This window comes from Gymnoscopelus microlampas (assembly GCF_963454915.1).
Source record: "Gymnoscopelus microlampas genome assembly, chromosome: 3".
NCBI classification, from domain to species: Eukaryota; Metazoa; Chordata; class Actinopteri; order Myctophiformes; family Myctophidae; genus Gymnoscopelus; species Gymnoscopelus microlampas.
This window is the reverse complement of record NC_139940.1, coordinates 27,225,234-27,242,695: the sequence shown is the minus strand read 5'-3', so window position 1 is coordinate 27,242,695 and position 17,462 is coordinate 27,225,234. Positions and strand designations below refer to the sequence as shown.

The 17,462-nt window shown below is 40.7% G+C and overlaps 1 protein-coding gene across 4 annotated transcripts in view; it reads right to left on the bottom strand.

Moving 5' to 3' along the window:
- Positions 1–835: 835 nt before the first annotated feature.
- col6a4a (collagen, type VI, alpha 4a) overlaps positions 836–17,462 on the bottom strand; it is a 48,949-nt gene continuing 32,322 nt past the window's right edge. For 3 of the 4 annotated variants that reach the window (XM_084052533.1, XM_084052536.1, XM_084052534.1), the window contains 20 exons: positions 16,351–16,386; positions 16,149–16,211; positions 13,597–13,659; positions 12,637–12,699; positions 11,751–11,813; positions 11,011–11,061; positions 10,433–10,468; positions 10,168–10,230; positions 9,879–9,941; positions 9,663–9,698; positions 9,533–9,569; positions 9,127–9,138; positions 7,419–7,912; positions 6,897–6,993; positions 5,418–6,098; positions 5,235–5,322; positions 4,678–4,838; positions 2,663–2,836; positions 1,303–1,347; positions 836–1,017 (listed from right to left, as the gene is read on the bottom strand). In XM_084052533.1, coding sequence (XP_083908659.1) covers positions 842–1,017; positions 1,303–1,347; positions 2,663–2,836; positions 4,678–4,838; positions 5,235–5,322; positions 5,418–6,098; positions 6,897–6,993; positions 7,419–7,912; positions 9,127–9,138; positions 9,533–9,569; positions 9,663–9,698; positions 9,879–9,941; positions 10,168–10,230; positions 10,433–10,468; positions 11,011–11,061; positions 11,751–11,813; positions 12,637–12,699; positions 13,597–13,659; positions 16,149–16,211; positions 16,351–16,386 — 2,502 coding nt within the window. In that variant the 3' untranslated portion in view covers positions 836–841. The remainder of the gene's footprint in view (positions 1,018–1,302; positions 1,348–2,662; positions 2,837–4,677; positions 4,839–5,234; positions 5,323–5,417; positions 6,099–6,896; positions 6,994–7,418; positions 7,913–9,126; positions 9,139–9,532; positions 9,570–9,662; positions 9,699–9,878; positions 9,942–10,167; positions 10,231–10,432; positions 10,469–11,010; positions 11,062–11,750; positions 11,814–12,636; positions 12,700–13,596; positions 13,660–16,148; positions 16,212–16,350; positions 16,387–17,462) is intronic. The other variant, XM_084052535.1, reaches the window with a different exon arrangement.

Sequence of the window (17,462 nt, the reverse complement as noted above, 5' to 3'; positions counted from 1 at the left end):
TGATAGTTTGTTTACTGTCATTTCTATGAAGTGCACTGTGAATCATCCGAAAAGCGAAACAGAAAATCTAGCAAATGTTTGACACTCCAACAACCATGTATATTACAGGTAGCTGACAAATTATGACTATTGGCATTGATAATGTAAACATAATTTGAACATTTTAATTTATAGTCTGAAATACTGTATATATTGGTAGCAAAATCAGCTTTATTTAAATCTAATTAAAATCACATTCATCAGCACATTTACGTCGTTTACTCTTGAATTTATGCAAAGTGACATACAGTATCTGGCCCCAGGCTTGACTAGTACATCTGCAATTTTTGACTACACCTGCAGGGAAGTAAAACTCAAATCAGCAGGTCATGCTGTATCTTAACACATTGAGTGCCAGAGGTTTTTTAAAACAGGGTACAGCCAGTGCCAGCGTATTTAACGATTTTTTCAATCGTTAAAATCGTAATTTTTCCCCCCGTGATCACCATCCTCACGGTGATCCCCTCATTACACACACAGGGGTCTCGAAGAATCGAGAAAAAAAAAATTAAACATTCGGTAATCCGTTCCATAATCCGTTTAGTTACAGCCAGTTGAAAGAAGAATTACAATGTCTTTGTTATGGCCAGGCATAATCTATGTGGAATCAAGTACAATTTTCTAAGGCCCCAGTACTGATCAAATTATAATATTTAATTGTAAAGGCCTGTAGATGCTTTTAAGTGCTACTAAACCCACACACGACGAGGAAGATGTTTGGATATCATACGGACATCTGGTCATCTGATGGACATCTTGGTCGAACTCAAGCTGCGTAGATGCACGTAAGCTTATTAGCTAATTATCGCCTCTTTATCAGACAGAGATTCTCACATTCTGCTTGCGTCTCAAAGCGATTACCATTCCCGCCACAACCTCCAAACCAGAACCGAGAGCACTCGCTCTGCTCCGTGTCAAAGTACCAACTCATGGTGTAGTTCTGACAACTTCCCACATCTTGCCTTAGGAAGCAGACATCTGGGCCGAGGCACCAAGGCGGGGGGCAAAGGAAAAATTGGAGGAGAAATTTGAAGAAAGAATAGGGAGTAGGAAAGGAAACCGTTAGATAAGAAAATGCAAATTAATTCAAACTTGGTAAAAACATTTTGCATAAAAACAAAAACAGATGCTTGACATTGCATAGTTTTAGAGTCTTTTCAGTAACGCTGATCCAAATTAAAGCACATTAATCTTCTCAAAAGAAACTGGAGTAACTTTAAAGCAACTGCCAGACAGACATTCAGAAATGAATGTACTCCTTACCTTTGTTAAGATCACTGGCCTCTGTTTTCAGGAGGTAGGTAGGGTCTGTCAAACAAAACACAATTAACAGCAACCTAACAACTTTAAAACAAATTCAAAACTGACACAGAAATATTGTCGTCATATTGAAATTATAACCAAAAGCAGAGTCCAATCACCAACATGTTCATTGTAAATGGGAACAGTGTCATCCTCAAATAATAAACAATGCTAGCCTATTGATCAGGAACAGCTACATCACCCAGGTCAACAAGGGTTTAACGTTTAATTCATGCTCCATTGTGTGAGGGTGTCGCTTGCCAAAAATAAGTTATTAGCTTCTAGTTCTGTTCTTTTTGGCAAGAGACAATATCGTACAACAGAGTACTGTATACATTAGGCTTAATGCTATTATTATTCACCTCCAGTGCCTCTCACTTGGACACTATGGTTGTCTACAGAAATAAATGTTAATACTTGTTAAAGCCTAAAGCATTTCTACTATTTAAAACAAGAATTAAGTAAGTGCCACATGCATCACATCAAGTTTGACTTCAACACTTTAAGTTAAAATATTGAACAATAACAGACAGTGGTTGGCTGCTAGCCTGCTACTGACCAAAGCATTATGGAAGATACTGTAAGATAAGATCCCTGACTGAAATTCAGGTGTCATAGCAGCAACAGCAGTGATAATGAAACACAGGTAAGTGTAAGAGTCAAGTACAAAACCAGTATAAATAGAATAGAATATTGAGCAGCTGGCTCTATAGCTGCACTGGATCTCTGAATGAATGAACATGTACCGTCTATCAATAAATATAAATGTACTATCAACAATTAAATTAAGGATGAGTGAATATCTCGCTTATCCTTAACAGGCATCTGCTAAAGTTAGGCAATGTACTGTACATCCTAGTAGTAATGTGCAAGTGCGCCAGAGTCCATGCAGGAGCCAGTAGTCAAAAACAACAGTAACAGTGACAGTAAAACAGTGCAAGTCTAAGCGGTGAAGCGTTTACAAGAGCAAAATCATCTAGAGATGTGTTTAAAGGGCTGGATATCGCAGTTGAAAACTGCTTCTGAAATACAATTTTCGTTCCAAAGTAAAATCTATGGCACACTGTTGATTGCCAACATATGTGATGATGAAGAAACTTATTTATTGTACAGTATGTAAACTCAATTTGAAATACACAATTTTCTCAAATACTTGTGCATTATTATTATTGTATTAGGGTGATACAAAGCATGATATTTGATATTTCAAAGCTTTTGTGAAGCTGGTTGACAGTTAGCTACACAAAATCTGTACCACTAGATATCGATACCCAGCCCTGGTTTGGGGACCATCTCTGGAACAGAGTGCAGTGGGACTTACTATAGGTGCCACATGTCTGGAAGCATTCATTTTCCGTGCTAAAGCTGTTGGCATTGCCGCCACAACCACCATACCAGAAGGGGGAGCATGCACCGATGGCTTTGTCAAAGAACCAGCGCTGGACATAGTCTGCTGCACACTGAGTGCCAATGTCTGAATCCAGCTGACACTGAGCTGAGAAAGCAGAACATGGAGGTTTACAATAGACACACACTATTTTTCAAGGGGAATACATGCAGTTTGTTTGCATACCCAACAAACGACTGTACTCAGCCCTGTGATATTTGATACATCATAAGGACATGTTGCTAACACAAAACATGCATTCAGCCATGCATTCAGCTAATGGTGTTGGCATGGCTCATATTCAAGTGCACTTTCATTTGACCTCTAAGAGAGTTGTACTTTAACCACTTAAACCCTATACCTAGTATAGGTATTTAGCCTCCTCCTTTTTTCCCTCTACACCAAACCTCTTCACCGACACTAGCCGATCTACAAGCTCACAATTATCCTTTTTTTGCTGAATGCTCGCCTATACAGGTGTGCCCAGAATAGGGAAACTAGGGTTCATGTGGTTAAAGGGAGGATAGGATGTATCATGATTCATAACTCTAAATACTAGCGTCAGGTCACCTCAGATTGGTTTGTTTTTTCAGATACCTTTCTTTGATTCTGTAAAAGTTCTAGCACTCAGTAAACTGTCCTGTGTGGTAAAAGTGATCTTATTTGCAAACTATAAAAAGTGTTCCTCGGAGCACAGGCCTCCGCCAGGTCAGGTAGGTTATTGTGGGCCAGCAATGTTTGGAATTAGCCAATCAGGATGGAATGTGAAAAGTCGGACGTATCCGTCTTGATCACTTGACTATAGAGATAATGTGTACCAATTTGTGTGATGTTTGGACAAAATTTGTGGGAGTAATATAAAAAAAATGTTTTGCAAAAATCAGCCTCCTGGTGGCGCTAAATAGGGCAATGTTAAAAGGGTGGCATTTGTTCCTCAACATAGTGCGAATGTGCGAGTAAAGTTTCACCGCAATCAGGCGCTGCATCATGATTTGTGGCATTTTGTTCAAAACGAGACACAAAAATCTCGATTCATGACTATAGATACTGTGTACCGATTTGCGTGATGTTTGGACAAAATCTGTAGGAGTACTGTCAAGAAATGTGTTTTGCCAAAATCGGCCTCCTGGTGGCGCTATAACAGGCCCATGTGAAAGATTTGGGGCAGAGATTCTGTTCTGGCATCCAGGGAGTGTGTGTGCACAGTTTCGCTGCGATCAAGCCAACGGTGCCGGAGATTAGCTGTACACAGACAGAATGACACACACACACACACTCACACACGGAAGGACGGACGGACAGGGTGCAAAACATACTCTCTCGGCATGCCTTTCGGCCTGGCCCAGACAAATATGGGATGTAGAGAAACGCACACCTGTGTTGGTATGGTGCTGAGTCTGACCATGGCTGTGTGTGGGCCTGTAAACTAAACACTAAACACTCCAGCCTTGATGACAAATATTTATAGGGCAAATAAGGAACAACTTGGTGTCACTGGAATTTGTCAACAGATGTGCGGAATTTGCACGGAGTGGCCGATCATACAGTATCTGGTATCTGCATAGCCTTGGATCAAGACTTTTTATCAAGTCTGTCATTTGCATATCTACTGTATGAGAGTCTTGGTCTCAATCTATAGTCACTGGAAAGCCTGTACTTTAAGTATATTTTTGATGCCAATACCTTTGTACTTTTATTCAAGTAGCATTTTAATAAAGGCCTATTGTAACAGAGTATGTTTATATTGTGGTATTGCTACTTTTACTTAAGTAAAAAAAATCTGAGTACTTCTTCCACCATTGATTGTGAGATTGCAGCCAACCTGGCATATGCTCAGTAAAGACTAGCAGTGGAAGGCAAAGACATTGTCATCATCATTAGATTTACATTTCATCCATGTCAGACAACCAGTAAACTGACTCTTCATGCAGGCTTAGTGTAAAGCCTACCTTTCAGGGTAGGTTGTGAGTGAATGCCCTCTCCATCTCCCCTGGAGAAGATCTCTATCACATCCAGCTGAGTCAGGCCCTTCTGTGTCCGATGGCCTGTATGTGCTTCAAAGGTCTCCAGCTCCTCCTCTCTGACTTCCTCCACATTTGCTGCCCCTTGGCTGGAAAAACGATCGAAATACGATTATTTAACTAAATTAGAACATACATATAGTCAGTTTTCTTAAAAATACCATTTCATAATGAGAATCACGTTATTTCACCGAAATATATATTTTCTTAGTTTATGTCCCACTCACAGAATAAGCCAGTGGATTGGAATGATCGAAGCACCAAAACCAACACTAAAGGACTATGGTTCAATCTTCACATGATCAATTCTGGGCATGTCATAAAAGGTGAACATTCAGCAAAAATAAGCAAAGATAGGGCTAAAATATATAGGGCTTGGGTGAATTGGTTGCATATACACCTAAAAGATACTTGATGATGGCAGCTGCCACATTTGAAAAGCAGGCAATGGCAGGCTGACATGTAACAGTATATGTGTGAGTTACCCGTATAAAAATAATTGCTGTCCCTGTTGACCCTCCAGCTGGTCACAGGTCCGTTTGATAGAGGCAGGTGGGTACACATTCATCCCTCCTAGATGCAGCAGAGACCACACACATTTATTTGGGTATAATGCTGTGATTTTACAAGTAACAAGCTTTCTCTTTTATTTATGTGCTTTTTCTTACTGTTAAGGGCAGAGAGGAAGGTCCTGAAGAAACGCTGGGTGTAGCCCTGTTCCTCTGCCTTCAGATGACTCACATGGATCAAGTGCTGCTCCGCGGGAGGACTGGCCATCTCTTCTGCTTGGGTACGGTTGTAACGCTCACCCACCGTCACCACAAACAGTGCCACCCCCTGACATTTGGCCTCTTGGGCGATGTAGTTCAGTCTGGCACGGTCCGAATAGGCTGTCTCCGACCCCACCACGGCTAGGAGCACCCTCTTCTTCCTGGGCCTGGTGGCTTTGAGCAGCACCTCCTTCAGGGTGTACTCTAGGGTTTGACCCAGAGCTGACCAGCCACCCTGCTGCTGCATGTCCTGGACAACGTGCCTTTTCATCAGGTCGTGGGTCTTGTAGGCTTGCAGGCCAAACTCCAGCTTGGCAGCTGGGGGTACTCGTGAACCCTCGGTGCGGAGCGATCCGCTCTGCTGGACAAGAGCCACTCTGGCCTGGCTATCTTTCTCGCCGGGTTGGGGACTGACAGCCAGCTGCTCCACCACAGAGCCCAACAGCTGTTGGACGCCAGTAAACTGGTCAGCCTGGATCTCCCTTGAGCCGTCCACCACTACAGCAAGGTCAATATCCACAGCCTGGGGTCCTGGGTTCTCTTGGATGCTGGCACACTCCTCTTGGGGTCTACAGGGATCTGAAGCACCAGAGAATAGCCACTACTTTATTAACTCACCAGTAATGTTAAAGCATAAAAGCAGCTGGAGTATAGCCTTGTTACTACGTTATTGATATCATGTTGCAAATTTACTTTTGTACTACGAATTAGAACTGTACTCAAATGATTCTGTAAATAATGTATTTATATTATATATATTAGAACTATACTTTAATTGTTGTATAAATTATGTATTATGTATATACTGATTAGTGAATTTCTTAAGTACATTATCACATTACAGTAACAGTAAGATTACATGTTTCTGTCTAAAATAGCCTTGCCAGCTTCACATCATGAGGACTCCTACATGACAACCTCAAAAGAGTTGTTAAAACTTCATGTATTTTGAAGTTGTGATACGTTCTCACAACAATGCAAGTTATAATTTTGATGAAAGGGACTATATAAAAGGAAAGCTAACAAAGGTTCACTGTATTGGGGTTGTCATGAATGTAAGGCTAATTAGATGTACTAGACCATACCCGGTCGACGCATCTGTGGGGGGATATGCGCACATGATCTGGCAACCCGGGAGGCAGTTCGTCCCATAGCTGGGCAGCCCCGTAACCATGGCGACAGTGTTTGACACAAAAACGCTAATAAGAAGCTGAGATTTGGTGAAATTGAAAAACGGGCTTCACAGTTAAGTTCAGATGGTAATGGTCAATGGCTGTGTGCAATCAGAGCAATTGCTCCAGCCACTGAGGAGAACTGGGTAGCTTCACCTACTCACCACTACGCCCTTACTAGAATTATAGTATGATGTATCATTACCATAGCAAATAGCACAGTGTCTGATCCTTCCCAGGTCAGTAGCCAGGTTGTCTGATCTTTCCAGCAATGAGAAGATAGAGCTGCCCGTGTCATCAACCTGCAACCATAAATACGTCATTGATTCACTGTTATGTTTGCTATTAAAAGTACATTGAAAATTACGCAAATGAAATATCCTTTGGCTCATTGAGAGTCTGCATTACATCATGTGATTAACAAATGGGCTTAAAGGAACATGCCTGATTACATGCCTGAACATGATTAAAGGACCTGGTATAATGAACTTATATATATATAGATATACTTGTGGATCATTTGGTTCTGAAGTGAACAGCAGACTTTCCCCTTGGATAGTAAAGTTGTTCTATAGTGAATTGAAGCTACAGTACAATTTTATGGAACAGGCCAACTTTCAGGGATAATACAACAACTGGTTTGGATGGAAGAGGTGATTACTGACACTGGACAGAAATATAGACAAATAGACAAAGCTTATTCATTCTGCTGGCTAACTATGTTCACCTGTAAAGCCTGGCGGATATTGGGGCTCTTCTTCAGAGCGATGACTGCAGGGACAATGTTGAGGGCCCGGTATTCCATCACTGCTGTAACAATGGTGGAGGGGTGCTGGGATGGTCCATTGGCGAAGAAGACAGCCACCTTTCTCATCCTCATTCCCTGCCGAATGCGCTTGAAGACATTCTGGCCGACGAAGCGCATGGCTGCACCCAGGTGTCGCTGGTTGGCTGTGCGCTCCAAGGCGATGTTTTGAACGGCTTCGATCAGCTGCTTCTTGCGGCGGTAGTCTTGGAATCGGATCAGGTACTTGGTGTAGGTGCTGTACGCCACCACAGAAACTCGTGCGCCTGTTGGGCAGTTGCTCTCAGCAATAGTTATGTCCTCCAATAGAGAAAGGAGGGCGGAGCGTGTTCTCTCAAATGCATCAGGGGTCACATCCTCTGACATGTCCAGGGCAAAGACCAGCTCTGTGGGGTATGCAGGGCACACCGTCTGACCTGGACAACAGAGAGGAAAAATATACCACAGTGTATGGAAAACATTATAGAATATGAAACACTATACTGTACAGTACGTGTACTATTCAAGGCTCTTAGATGAGTAATCTAACCAACTAGGGCAATGCCCGTTGGTTATGCAATACCCACTGTACCCGTTGCCAGAGTACTTTGTAGGAGTGTAGCAATTTTTCTATCGATTACTTTTTCGATTAACCCATTAAGACCTGAAGCCGACTCTACAAATGTCTTCTAAATCCCAACAGTATTCTGAAAAAAAATATGTTTCTATATCAGTGGTTGTCAAACTTTTTCATTTCAAAGACCCCCAAAATGTTATGTATTTGGCCGCCGACCCCCATCTCAAAATGTTTTGTTCTAGGGACCCCCAGAAGCAAAGATTTGAGTTAAAAATGTTCGCTTTAAGACAATATATATTCAAAGATTTGCACACATTTTCACGATTTTTCAAAAATAGCAGATCTACAAGCTCGTAGCGCGGCACTCGGTGCCGCGCTATGAACTTGTATATCTGCTATTTTTTAATAGCCAAAGTGTAAAATAATGCTTTTTAGCTCAAATCAAAAAGTGACACAGGTGCGTTCCAGAACTTTTTCTTTTACACACAAATTGTCTTATAAATGACTAAATCGATTAGTATGACTGACCATTTAAACCCTATTTTATACTATGTCTTACAACATTTACTCTCACTTCACTTGATGGAAAATAATGAAAATAGCTGATCTACAGTAGATGTGCTATTCTCACTCTATCTATAAATTCACTATCAGTGAATGAGTGAGTGAGTGAGTGAGTGAGCGAGCGAATCACCAGCGTATTTCGAGAACTGCCCGACTGATCTACATGAAACTCTGTCATATTGATGACATCTCCATATATGGGCATATAAGGAAGACACACAGACAGATATGAGATGTGTGGCTTTATAGATAAGAAAAACCGACCGCCTTCCCACTTGTCACTGCACTCCTTTGCACACGCCAAGTTTGAAGTCGATAGTTTGTTCTGTTCTCGAGATATGCGGGGAAAGACAGGCAGACACACAGATAGAGATTCCGTGCATTTATAGATAGATAGATTTGTCATTGTGCTTTAGGAAGAAATTAAAAGAAAAAACAAACAAACTTATAGCAAGTGTTGTACTTACAGTGAAGTCCTCAATGACAGAGCGGCATAATCAAGAAACTTACCATAGGAGCATGCTGTTTAGGGGCGAAAACATCATCAGTTAGATCCAAAATAGAATAGAAGATTTCATCAGAGAATTATTGTATACTGTATAGTTTTCAAATCATCACAGTGTAACAAGAAGATTGGTTACAGAGCCAATTATGTGTCAAAACATTTGACTCAAAAGCAAGTTTAGGTTGCTGGATAAAAAATATTCTGGCAATCTGGGTAGGTGAATGAGACATGCTCCCCTACCCCCTACGTTGCCTCCCACAACTTCTACCATAAGGTTTCCCTTGAGCAAGGCACTTACTTGCTCATTCACCAGCAGAATACAGTACTTAGTTAGACTATAGTCTAAAAGTCTATTTGCCAAAAATTGCCAAAAATCAACATTATTACTGGATGTATTATTTTAACACTTACCACAGTTGTCTCGGATGTATGTTATTAACTGGCATTCCTAAAGAAAAACACACAGAGTAGTCAAGTAAATATCATATACTGTTTCATAACAGATTGCTGGTCAAAGAATCTTGTGTATAAGACCACTTACAGACATGGCTCTTGCTCCTGCAGGGCCTCTAGGACCCTGAGTGGACAGAGAGAATAGGTTGTTTTTACAATATTTCATTTTGGAACATTCACTTGATCACCACCACCATCATCATTATTCTACTATCCCCCAATCCATCAATTTACCCATCCTGAGCCTAAACTATAATAAGTAATGTGAATGTGTCAAAGCATGTATATTAGGCTTCATACTAACCGGATGTCCTGGATGTCCTAAGTCTCCGGTCACACCTGATTCCCCTTGATGGCCTGAATACCCCTGCATCAGTCCAGACAGTAAAAAATAAGGAAATAATAAAATAGTAATAATTACTGTCACACATGAACGGACACGAGCGCGTGCACGCACGCACACACATTTAACACCATCACAACTGAACAGCAAATACTTCAGGTTCGTCTATACATTTTAACAAATTCATTAGCCATAATTACAGTATTGTGACACATTCATTTGGTGCTGTTTGGTAACAGATATAACATACCCTTCTACCCAGGTTTCCTTTGGGGCCTGGACCGCCATTGGCTCCTTGTAGCCCACTTTCACCCTGGAGACAATTAAGATAAAGATGCCATTAAAAGAAGTGTATTACTTTAGTAATTAGTATTATTAGTATTAGTGTATTAGTATTAATGACACTAAATCGGCCTCTGTGTTCAATGAGCTCAGCCTAATTGTATAATTTGGCATTATAAAGACAAAGTTTCCCATCTTTAAATTTCTCACTTAATGAAAATGAATGAACTTACTGGAAGACCAGGATAACCAGGGAAACCAAGCTCTCCCTGGGAGGGGAAAAAAACAGTGAGATAATAAGTCATTATTACAGAAAATAGATAAAGTTAATTTTAATTTAAATTGAGAATCGTTAGCATAGTATATCATAGTGACAGTGATTCATCTCTGAGTAGCTGTTTGATGTTGAATTAAATCCTTAAATATTGCAAGAATTAAATCAATCTTGATATTTTCACACTTAACAGTTAAGGAGAATTTTTCTTTTAGCACTAGAAATCAGGGCAGCCGATATTGGGGAAAAAAGATTTCCCCCAAAAATGTGAGCAGAATTATTAGTCTCAATAAGAACATTATTTTACTGCAGTTCTTTGTCTCTCTGTTAATCTATCTCCTGCAGTCTGCTCTCCAAAGCCTTTCCAACTATGTTCCTGAATAACATATCCAGTGCCTGAGCACTTATTGTACATAGCAAAAGGAAATTAAACTTTCAAATACTTGCAAATTGTGGAAACCTATATCCCAATACGGTATAATATCCAATAAATTGTGCAGCCCTATCTGAGAGTACTTGTTAAGAAGAAGGACTTACCTTTGCTCCCTGCCGTCCAGTGGGTCCATAGCCATCTCTGCCATCCTGACCCTGAGAACACAGAACACATAGTTGTACATCAGTGCCCATACCCTAGGTGGGGTTGGCGAAAAGGCCTTTCTATGCGGAGTTTGCATGTTCTCCCCGTGTCCCCTAGGGTAGGTACCCTCACAAAAAACATGCAGTAATCCTGGTCTCTATACTGCCTCCCCCTGGTCAGCCGGGGCGCCTGATGGAGGGGAAAGGAACTGGTTGGAATAACGTGTTCCTTCCACATGCTACGTCCTAACGGGGAAACTCCCCCCTGTCAGGTGATAAGAAGCAGCCTGCTCACTCCTCATGCATTGAAGGAAGCATGAGCTCAGTTCAGAGTTCTCCCCAGGCTGGCAGAGGGAGAGTAGCGCCCAGGATTACAGTTAAGGCAGTTGGCACTGGGTGAAAAAAATGGGTTAAAAAAATCGTGGAGGAAAAAAAGAAAAAAGAAAAAGAAAACACATAGTTGTAGAGAGTAATGGACAGATGATACACAAGTATTCACATGCGCATACACTAAACACAAACACATGAGCACAAAGCACAAACTCAGTAATGCATGATAAACAGTTCCAGGACCTAATTTGTGGCCTGACCCATGGCTCAAGAAATGCCGCACAGAAGAGTACACAAACAAACACAAGCAGACACATGCTCATGCACACCATGCCTATTCTACATACAGAGCACAAGCCCCAACATCTTACCGGCATTCCCCTGGGGCCCTCTGTTCCTGGCACTCCCAGTACCCCTGGATCACCAGCTTGACCCTGCAGAGATGCAACAGATTATCAGAATAGTTTAACCATAGTTTCATTACACAGTGGAAAGCGTGACAATGAACTGATGATCTATGTGATTATAATTATTATTTATTTTCTAATAATGAGTGCATTATGGCCATCTATCTATAAAACGTCCATACCGGTGGTCTGGCATGTTTAGCTTATATGGCTCACAGTGTACTTGACCATTTTCCAAAGCATACCGTTTGTTTGGTCTTTGAGAGAGTCAATGTTTTAGATTCGTATGGGTACCATATGAAAATCGAACTTGATTGAGATAGTCCCAACCCAACACACAAAATGTTATCTAAGAGATTTTTGTCAAAGTTTGGTTATCGTAGTTTTCTAATGCATTTTAAAGTGCAAATTGATTTGAAAAGTCTAGAGTAAATAGTTGAGAGAAAAGAATGATTTATGAACAAAATTGGCCATGACTTATTAACTGAGCAGTTTTGTTAAGATAAAATTGACTCAGTTATTTAGATACGTTTGATAGCATTTTAATTACTTTGGACAAAATGTAAACAAAATCACAACCACCACCTCTAAAAGTGAAGCAATCATTGTCAAAATGGTCTGTTCATTTGTTTAATATGGCAAAAGTTGCGAGTACACAATTATGAGTTTAGACCAGTATGGACCTTTAAGTAATGCTATTATATTGTATTGACTGCTACTGTGAAATCTGACTTAACATGCTTTTATTATGTGCAAAAAGTTACTTAATTCCACAAAAAATTTCCTTGTTTGTCTTAAATTAACATAATGTTAATTTCTATTATCATGTAATGGAAGTGATGTCACACACCTTCTGTCCATTAGCTCCATGGCGGCCTACTGCTCCCTTGCTTCCTGCTGGTCCAGGGCCACCCTGCAAGAGAGTAACATTCAGTTACACCACAGGCTTACTTACACTAATGCCGGGATTAGGCTAAAACATTTTTTGGTCTTTCACGATGGTCACCATGTCAGATTATGCAATTATGCAACACTAGTATACACCAATATCACAAAGAAAAATTCCTTTACAGTCATTGTACTGCAGTAATTATTTTTAATCATTTTAAAGAAAAAGATAAGTTAAATAAATATACAATTGGACTTTCAATAGCACAGGCAGTCTTTAAACTAAGGGTGCAGCTTCCTCGTCTGAAATTGAGTCCATATAGGAAGTGAGTTTAAGTGACAGTTCATTATGAATGGCCTGTAGTTTCGCTGTTTTACCCCTGCTGTTTTCAGAAAGAATTTCTCTCAACGCAAGTGGGTAGGTTTTTGACGAACTTTAGACTTGATTTTCTTACCTTAATAAACATTGTCATAAATACTATATGCTTCCAGTCGCTAGTTTAAAGTCTTCTTTCAATCATCATGATATACGTTTTGGTAAATTATGGTTTGACGAAAAAGTAGGGTATGCTCTAGGAGGGGCGGGATGATTTGATTGACAAGCTACACAACCAATAGCATTCATTCCCTGCCCCCGCTCTTGATTGACAAGCTACCCAACCAATATTGGTCTGGTTGCGCAGGATATGGCGCGATATAGAAAGATGGCGGATTTGAAATTCCTGAACAATCGGCTTAATTTACGGTCTGTAGAAACCAATGGCGTAGCTTTGTCCATTCTTTTTTACAGTCTATGCTTTAAACACATTCATTCAGTGTAATCAGAAAAAAATAACATATTTCTTGTCAAATTCATGTATAGTTAATTATTTTACACTTGATAAAGAGAGGCATGTTGAGATGAAGGGCATACTGTACCAACCTGAGGTCCAGGCAAACCGATTGTCCCTCTCATTCCAGGCTGGCCTCTTACTCCTCTGGCTCCCTGTGGATAAAGTGTATGTGGCACAATATGGTGATCTCATACACCCCTACAGTAGGTCATAACTCTGGAAAAATGAAAATCCACCACGTTTTACCAGGTGTTGTTCATGACACATTATAAGGCTCAAGAGTTCAGCAAACATTCAGTGTTACTAGTCCCTTTCTGGGAAGGGAGCCATAGAAGGTCCCATAAGAGGGTGATATCAAGTATACATATCAAATGTTGTCATGATCAAGAATGTAATCAGACCTCTCAGAATTAATATCATGTCAAAGCAAATGCTTAAATCCTCAGAAAAGAGGTCATTTACATGGAAGATGTTGTTATGTGTCTAATAGATTGAGAAATGACCAGACATGGATCAGGAAGGAGGGGGCCTGACCAAAGTGACTGAATCAGATAAAAAGTGTATAAATACTGAGTAAAGAGATAAGTAGACAGATTCGAACGGAGATGAGCTCTTGAGCACTGCCTGCTTCTGCTATGCTGTTGTAACCTGACCGCACGTGAATACATTGAGATTGATTGAAGATCCGCCTCGACTCATGCATTTCCATCGATACACCTCGTACAAAGAGTACCCTAGGTCTACAGGTATCCAATTCAAATGCAAACAATGTCATACAGTATGCTAAATGTCATATCATTCTTCGCTAAACAGGGCTACTGTAAAGGGGGTTGCAGAGGGCCTCATGCCTGTGAGGGCCTCACGCCAGGAAACCTTTTTTTTTTACATTGTGGCCGTAGGTCAAGGAGTCTTGAACATGGCTTGTCTGTATGTATGTATGTATGCATGTCTCTCCCCGCAAAAGTAAACAATCACAGCTCATGCATCCATGTGCATGACATCATGCAACAAGAAGCCATTTGAACCCCAGTATCCATATTCTGGGAGGAACGTAAGCCAAAAATAGCAGATCTACAGGCTCACGACGTGTCGCAACGTGACACGTCGTGATCTTGTAGATCTGTTATTTTTGGCGAAGAGATTTGGTGTAGACATAAAGGTACAGTTGTAACTCAAGTCTGTTTCTCTAAGAGTGGTTAACACTAAGATGTCTGTGTGGGGTGTGTGATGATATTGTTTTGTGGATGTGTGCATGTATGAAAAAAGGCATGGGGAGTAGGGTTATGTTAAGGAATGCTGATTGTTAATTCCTTGTGGCAATGATGTTTGTATAGCCCAGGAATTTAAATGACAGCGGCCCCTACAGTATATCTGTCGAAATTGACTGTAAAATAATAAAGTATTGAGAGCATGCAGCCAAACCACATCAACCAGCTGATCAGTCAGTTTATGAAAGTAATGTAAACTAAAGGGTGATGATAGGAAGGATGATAGGAAGAAAATTTGTTTTACGCACCGCGTTAGATATTGGAGGAGAAAATGACGCGAAACAGGGAATGGTTCGAGGCAGAAAGGATGCGCAGACCTTAGATATCACACCCCTGTCTCGCCCCTGCCTCCCCTGGCTCTATGACTAACGCCGCTGCAGGCTTAACCGCAGGCAACAATGCCTCCCATTCCATCTAATTTTATACAGAACAGCGAGGCAGTGTAACAGAAAAACATTCCTATCTTGAACAGGCTATGCATATTGACACAGACACACATGCTTGAACACCATAAAAAAGATCCCACATTTAGAGTGCTAGGAATCCCCACAGTTTAACATCTGCCTCTAGTTCCTCTAGAAATGAATAAATAAAACAAAACTTTTACCAGCCGAAACAAGAGTCAAATCAGCCAACCCTGTTTTAGTCAAATGTTCAGCAGACTGAGTTAATGTACTGTACACATGCCAAAGGATGTAGCTATTTGTGCTAGGGTCGACTGCTACAGTATCTTCATACTGGACTTGTGTGAATAACTCACTTGAAACAAATGTTTTCCCCTTAAAAATCTGTTTTCATTGGTGAGCAACGTGGTTGTAAAACAAATAATAACAAAATATATATTAGTTTCACAATGACCTACATTTTAGGTTTTACAAATACACTGCTTAGTGCATACTATATAACTTCATCACCATTAAAGCTTTGATTCATTTTTGTCTTTTTCAGTTATTATATTTAGTTCTTTCTGCCTCTCCAATAATGACCTTCACCTGAACCTCCCACTCCGCCGCCACCACCAACACACCCACACTGACAGACAAAAATGCACAAGAACACAATGAAGTCATCTCACATTTGGCAGAGTACTGGGAATCCCTGCCTAATAAATTCCAAGGAACTTTTATCACCAGCCAAATGCAAGTGTCAGATCAGCCAGATCTGTGCAGTAAGCCAAGTTACACTGCAAGGAGACATCTCTATTAATGCTATGATTGTTTTGGCGTTTCAAAAACTGACTTGTATTTTTCTGCAACGGCAAGTTTTACCACAGAGATGGTAGTTAAATTAACGTTTAATTTTTTTTTGTTGCTCTGAACTGAATTGGTCTCATTGCATCTGGCATGAAAGGCAGGACAGCCTACCACACTGACCTGGGATCCTGAAGGCCCTGGGCTCCCTGGAACTCCCGGGGAACCAGCTTCTCCAATTGCCCCCTGGAACGCACACACACATGCGCACGCACACACGCACGCACACACACACGGACAGTAAGACCCACTGCCTGAAAAGGGAGCATGTATATGTAAATGACCAGTATGAACTAAGGAGATTTATTATTACTTAATCTCATACCGTGGGACCAAGTGGTCCTCTTCTTCCTGGTGGACCCTACAGGGCAAGGGGACAGAGTTAGTTTGTGACTGGGCAGTATGGTCTGTCAGCAAGCATGAGTGTACAAATGTAACCAAAAGGTGGGTCAAATGGCCGGTTACATTTGTCAATTAGTGACAGCTTAATTGACAGTCTCGTGGAGGAGGAGAACGTAATTTTTAAACGTCATTACCGACATAATCTGAATAGGCATCTATTGATTAATACTGATCATCATTTAGCCCCGCCCACTGTCTCTGTCCATACCTCTCTGGTGCTGAAATTGTCAAATCCTGCCACCCCCCATGCTGTCTTTCTGTTTGTATTTGTGTCCCCATGAAAATATTGCAGGAGCAAGCGGTACTTTGCTGTGGGCAGGAGCAGGCGGTCAAAAATAAACTGCAGGTGGAACAAATTCAAACCATTGCAAGTGGTCAGAAATCCACCGGGAGTGGGATTAAGTAAACAGTATCTAATATCTTGCTTGCGCTTGTCATAGTGTGCGCCTGGATAATGTATTTTCACTTTTTCTTGCAATTGCCCATCTCACTATTGTGAGGAAAAAACTACAAGATTAAAATTGTATTTTTAAGCAGTGGCTGAAAGGTACTGCTTTTTATTTGTTTTGATGCTTTAAAATATTCTGAACTATTAACTGCTGATTTTTCTTCCATGCATCAAATGTGCTATAGGACACAATAGGTAAAAGGGTTTACAAAACAAAACAAAAATGAAAGGTGCGCTCAGTGAAACGCATATATCGCATATGTCTATGACGTCAGTCTTCTATGGCGTATCTATGACATATGAACATGTGTGATAAAACATCTGAAATCTGAAACCCATTGAGCTAGAACACAATGGGATTTAAACCTCAGCCCGGTACACATGAAGTCAATAAATTGTTCCCAAACAGCAGACATGTGACATCTGGTCACTCATCTCAAGCAGAGCCTCAGACAGCAGCAGCAGCAGTCTGAATCAGGACAGCAATAATATTTGTTATTTTATAACAAAACTTGCAAATGAGGTTTTCAATGGGGAATGGGGAAAATCGATAGATTTCAAATTATGTTCAACACAAACATTGTTAC